Source organism: Arachis stenosperma, chromosome 7 (genome assembly GCF_014773155.1).
Source record: "Arachis stenosperma cultivar V10309 chromosome 7, arast.V10309.gnm1.PFL2, whole genome shotgun sequence".
In the NCBI taxonomy this organism is placed as follows: domain Eukaryota; kingdom Viridiplantae; phylum Streptophyta; class Magnoliopsida; order Fabales; family Fabaceae; genus Arachis; species Arachis stenosperma.
Genome location: NC_080383.1, coordinates 73,188,754 through 73,194,657, shown reverse-complemented (window position 1 = coordinate 73,194,657; position 5,904 = coordinate 73,188,754). Strand labels below are relative to the sequence as shown.

The window sequence follows — 5,904 nt, the reverse complement described above, 5'->3', positions numbered from 1 at the left end:
ACACACAACTATATACGCTATTACTGGACATTTTTGCCTTCTTTTTGTGAGACAATCGGGGGAGAAGAAGATATGAAATGTATGTGGAGAATGCCAAGGGTTACACATCCTTTTATAGCTGTTGAAAATTTATCTTACTGTTTCTCGTTTACATTGTAAATGCAATAATTCAAAACGTATTTTGTTTACGGTGTAAACAAGATAATCTTGCACGTATCACATTTACACTATAAATGAGTTATACATGTGTCACGTGCACGTACCTTATCTCATTTACAGATTACAATGTAAACGAGATAAGGCTCCATTGCAGATTTCAACAATAATTTTTAAAATTATTTATTTTAGCAATTAATACATTTATTTAAATAAAAATGATAAAAATAATTTTTGTTAATATTAAATTAATTTAATTAAAAAAATTGTATGTATAATATTACTTTTCAATTTGTAGCTATCTAACTATTAAAAAGATAATTAAAAAGATAAATTCCGACTCAATGATTAGTTGATTACTAATTGCATCTTACCCTTTATTAGCTCATCTCTAGAAATTTCTTTGATTTTCATTTTTCAGAAGAGAGGTAAATTGCGGTCTAATTCATACGTACGCGGCACGCCGATACACACAGCAACACCACGACAACACCACCACTCAAACTCCATATTCCCCCGCCCCCCCAAAAACAATACCCCCCTCTCCACAAAAAAAAAAAAAAAAAAAAACTTACACTGAACTGAACATACGTGCACATTTCTCCAAAATCTTTGTAAAAGTCTTATCTATTCCCCTCCAAGACCTGGGAACTTTCTGAGAGCCTTATCCTGAAAAACACTTCTTCTTCTTCTTCTTCAGCCATGATGTGGGAATGGGAAGAATTAGACGACGCCGTTCCGCAAAACGACCAGCCTGATACCGATTTCTACCTCAACTTCGATCTCTTCTCTGCTCTCTCTAAGCCCAAGGTTTACTTACTTTCTTTATTACTTTACTTATTACCATTATTTCTACTCCATTTTTTCCAATTTTAGGTTTTTTACTTCCCTCACTCAGTTTGGAAACTAGGGATTATTATTATTATTATTATTATTATTATTATTATTATTATTATTATTATTATTATTATTATTGCAGTTTTGTTTTAGGAACTAAAGTTTTGGAATTTTGTTCATTTTGGCAGGATTATTATAAGATATTGGAAGTGGATTATGATGCTACGGATGATGCTATTCGTTCTAATTACATTCGTCTAGCTCTGGTGTGTTTTTGTTTCTATGTGTAATTCTGTGTTGGAGTGTTTAGGGTTCCATTTGTTGGAATAGTTTTATTTATTTATTTATTTTAAGTGTGATTTATTGCTTTGTGTGGAGGCAGAAATGGCACCCAGACAAGCAGAAAGACCAAGGTGCTGCCACCACGCGGTTCCAAGAGATAAACGAGGCTTATCAGGGTTAGTCTAGTCCTTTCACACCTAACCTTCTTTAATTGTAAGTTTTTTAATTAATTTGAGCATATAGCTTGATGCTCAAATGATACAGATTGTGTGCTGAATTATACCATATAGAATTTAGGCAATTGATGATGGTTCAATAATTATGAAATTGTTGTATATCACTCCCCAGGGAGGCAGTGAATGTGGTTATTTATGATAGTAGAGGTCTGGGTTGTCCTTTGGGCTTTTTCGAGGATATGTTGTTTCCGCATCTATCTCTGTGTCTGCAATTTGTTGCTACAAGTAATTGGATAGTTGTGATATTGTTTGGAATATGGATTTTATTTGCTGTTGATGGGCGAGGAGCTGAGGAGTTGAGGACAAGGGGTTTTGGAATCTTGAACACCGACAAATATACAGCAAATCTTGAATGCTAATGATAATGAAATTCAGTTTTACAGTTCAAAAGTATGTTTTTTCATTGAAACTTGAAAATAAAAAACTTTTTATCGGCTATTTAAGTCTCGTGTTCCAAGTCAAAGTCCTCTGCAGAATTATTTATATAAGAAAAGGAAAATAAAGGAAGTATAAGCTAAAAGTTTTAACATGAAGGTATCGAGCAAAATGCAGCTTAATTATGCACAACTTTATAGTGGTTTCAAATTTCAATGCCTTTCATTTTGGGACCTTTGAGTGTTTGTTTGCTTGTATCCATGCAGAGAAGTTAACCCGCCCACGCCTTCTGTTTGAGGGGCTATCCTAGAATTTCAGATTTCTCCACTGATACTATATGGATTACCATTTTCTAGTGCAGTGAACTCAGCGGGGTTTCTGTTAAATACAATTGTGCTTTCAGAGATACTTTGTGGGGGCTCTGAAACATCCAATCTATTTTGATCTGGAGTTTCTTTTTTAAGATTGGGCTCCCTAAGTTGCAGACTATCTCCATTCTGCTTGGCTGAATTGGAGCTATTCATCTTAACTCCACTACCATACGTTGGCAAATTTTGATCCCTGAAATCAGGACTTCTGAATTTCCCACCATGCTAGCTAATCCGACAGTGGCAAAGATGGGAGAATAAAAAAGGTGGTTTGGTGGTTTATCTGATAAATTAATGCTGCTGAAATGCTCAGAAATCTGCTTTCATTTGGGGGGGGGGGGGGGGGGGGGCATGTGTGTGCCTCTCTCCCCCCCCCCCCCCCCCCCCCCCCACAAAAAAGTTTATATTGCATATACAAGGATTAGAGGGTCTCTTAACCATTTTTGCACTTCTACCTGCACTAGATGATGGTCTGTCTCCCTGCCTGTGGTAAATTATGTAAATGCAGTGTGTATGCTTCATTGGAATACATATCACAAGATCCACTCTGATATGGATCATGTTCCGTCCCATTACTTTTTCCAGCAAGTGTCTGTTCTGTAGTCATGCTGCTCATGTTTCCAGAATCGTATCTGTAGGAAGCTTCTCTAGGTCAATATCTTGAGAACTTGGGCGGTTAGAATCGATAACATCACTTCTGTTCTGTCTTTATGTCGATTCAGATCGAAGTGAAATGAAGTCTAAGTTGCTACCTGTAGGCTGAGAAACAGTCCTTTTGTGTAAATCAACGTATCTCAGGGATACATTGTTCTTGCTTGACAATGACTGAACTTGAGAAGCATTACCATGCTGTTGCAACATGTGTAGGCGTGTTTTGTCATTGTGTCATACAAATTGCAACGCAGCCACTTGCATGATACATGCACCCAATGCCCAAATGTTCTGTCTGTGCTTTATTGAGCAGGAGTAATCAGTGGACAAAATGATGCAAATAGAGAATAGATTATTCTTGTTTGATCCAAGTGAGGAATGCTTGTGCCTTATGACAATTTAGTAGGTTTTAATTTATTTCTATTTTTAGTTTGTTATATTTTCTTTAATAGTTTAAAAGTATGGCACCTTGGAACAGTATAGTTGTATAAGTGCCGAATTGTATGCAGATTAGAGAGTAATAGTATATTTTGTTCCTGTGCAGAGTGATAGGAATTTTGTTTTTAATATAACCAATCAACAAGTGGTCACTACTCAAGTTCTTGGTATGTTACTATGATGGAATTTATATTTATAAAGAAGTTTTCATTTTTACCTATTTGCTGAGATTTGGTAATTTCATGCTTGGTAAATGGAATGGCATAATTTGCCTGTAATGTCACTGCTTATATAATTAATGTTTGTTAAGTTTTCCTAATTGTTTTATCCATCTCAAACTTACTATATTAAAATCATGCCTCAGAATTCCTATAGGAAGAAAAAGCCTCAGACTAATGCTGTTGCATAAATGGGATGCTCGTTTGAAATATGGAATCAACTGTTTGTCATTAACCTAGAGCTTAAAATCTGCATGTGGACGTTACCAGAGATTCCAATCACAAATTCATTTAAGAACTTTGAACAAGCATAGTATTATGCCTTTTTATTAAAACTAATATATTTTTGCCAAGAGGAAAATGGTTGATTGAACATTGTGATTTGCCTAGACCCTAGAGTAGTCTTATCGTTTGGGACGAGCACTTTGATTTTGTTGCTTAGCCTTCTTCAGGTAAGGATCGAGTCCTTATTTCTAGCATTTGTAAATGTGGTACTCACTACTCTAATGGTTAGATGTACTGAATTTGTTCTCTGGACCCATCATAAATGTAATTTCTTGCCCTGTTGTTTCCATCACTCCATAAATGGGAAAGGAAAAATGAAAGAGAAGATTTGTGATCTTAGATGCCTTGTTCCATATTTCATCATTGAACTCGTACTCGTTCAATTTGTTTTGTTCCTGAAATTCTTTCTTACTGGAGAAAACGCTGGTTTGAAGTTTAAACCTTGTGCACAGATTTGGATACACTTTGTTGCTCGATTGATACCGTATCTTAGATTGGATTAGTAAATTATTTTATGATGAGCTGATTGAGCATGATATAAATGCTTGGGAAAGTAATGTTTAATGGGGAATAAGAAATCAATTATCAATTAAGTAATGGAAAATGATTACTGGCCTGGAAGAAACAAGCTTCAGCTGGTGTATCTATAAACCCAGAGAAAGGATAAGCGAGGTACCCGCCGATACCTTATAACATTGAAGCCCCATATTTCCAATATTGGACTCAAGTTACATACCTTTTAAATGGATCATGGCAGTTTGATACTTAGACGAGGACGAGCACCATTCAATTTTAAAGATTTGAGGAGATAGTGTGGTTGAGACTTGAGATAGGAGTTAGTGAAAGGGATTAGGCATTAGGATGATCTTATAATTAGTCCCTTGTCTATTTTTTGGATATTGGGGATCTCATCTGAATCTGATGAGGTGCTGAATATTCTGCTGAGATTATATTCTTCTCATTTCATGCTTCTCCAATGATTTTCTGTAGGCTAAAAACTAAAATGTTAAGGATCATGACTATGATGTAGGAGTGGAATTTCTGTCAACTAAACTAACATTTCTTTGTCTTTGTTGAACAGTTTTGAGTGATCCTGTAAAGAGGAGAGAATATGACAGGAACGGGATGCTTTACGCTTACGATTATGATATCATTGTGAGCAATATTTTCTGTGCTATACGCTGTTGGTTTCAAAAGAATGTTGCACATCTGAGAATGATTTTCTGGTTATTTCTGACAATTTCATTTTCTCTGTTCGCTGCAGGATTATCTTAACCGCTACAAGGGCCTTATATTGACTTGCAACGGCCTTGGAATGAAGCATTCTATATGGTAAACTGAACCAAATACCAAAGATATCTCCTTCCAGTGCATTTAGGACAGTTTTTTTGAAGTACCTGGCACTGCATGCCATGCCATGCTCCTGGAATCCAGCCACATGCTCGAGTTGTGGTGTCCTACAGGGCTAGTTTGATTTCATGCTTTATGTCAAAAAGAAAAAAGAGCAACAGAAGTTAGATATCTATATCTTGTAGCATCAAATGCTCGCCCTCCTTGTACATGCTTTACTGTGTATGTGTTAAATGACTTAATGGTAGATTTAGTGACTTAATGTAGCAGAAATATAAAAAGCAATGTTCTGAAAACCGGTTCGAACCGGCCGGTTGAACCGTGAACCAACAAGAAAAACGGTTCGGACAAATAGTATAACTGCTCATTTTAAAAACTGGAATTTAACCGTCGGGCCGGCTGGGAACCGGTCGATCGGACCGAACCGGGACCCGACCGGTTTTCACATTTCAACTCACCCTTTTGAATTTTAAATTAAAAAAAAAAGAAAATTAAAAAAAAATAAAAAGAGCCTCACCATTCACCAACTCACCGTCTCCCTCTCTGTCTTCCACTCATCTTCCTTCTGCATCCCTCTCTCAAAAGAAAAAACACTAGCCTCCATTGCTACTCTTTTCTTCAAGCTATCACTGCCGTCGTCCTACCGCCGCCGTCGAATCTGGTCTAGTCGTCGCCCCACTGCTTTAGTGTCGTCTCTGCTCGTCTCAG

At 36.6% G+C, this 5,904-nt stretch overlaps 1 protein-coding gene across 1 annotated transcript; it reads left to right on the top strand.

The window, feature by feature from the left end:
- The first annotated feature begins 607 nt into the window (after positions 1-607).
- LOC130940370 (uncharacterized) lies at positions 608-5,649 on the top strand. Its single transcript, XM_057868483.1, has 5 exons — positions 608-966; positions 1,182-1,259; positions 1,376-1,451; positions 4,928-5,001; positions 5,111-5,649. Exons 1-5 carry the CDS (start codon positions 859-861, stop codon positions 5,180-5,182), a joined length of 408 nt encoding a protein of 135 aa, XP_057724466.1. The 5' UTR covers positions 608-858; the 3' UTR covers positions 5,183-5,649.
- The last annotated feature ends 255 nt before the right edge of the window (positions 5,650-5,904 follow it).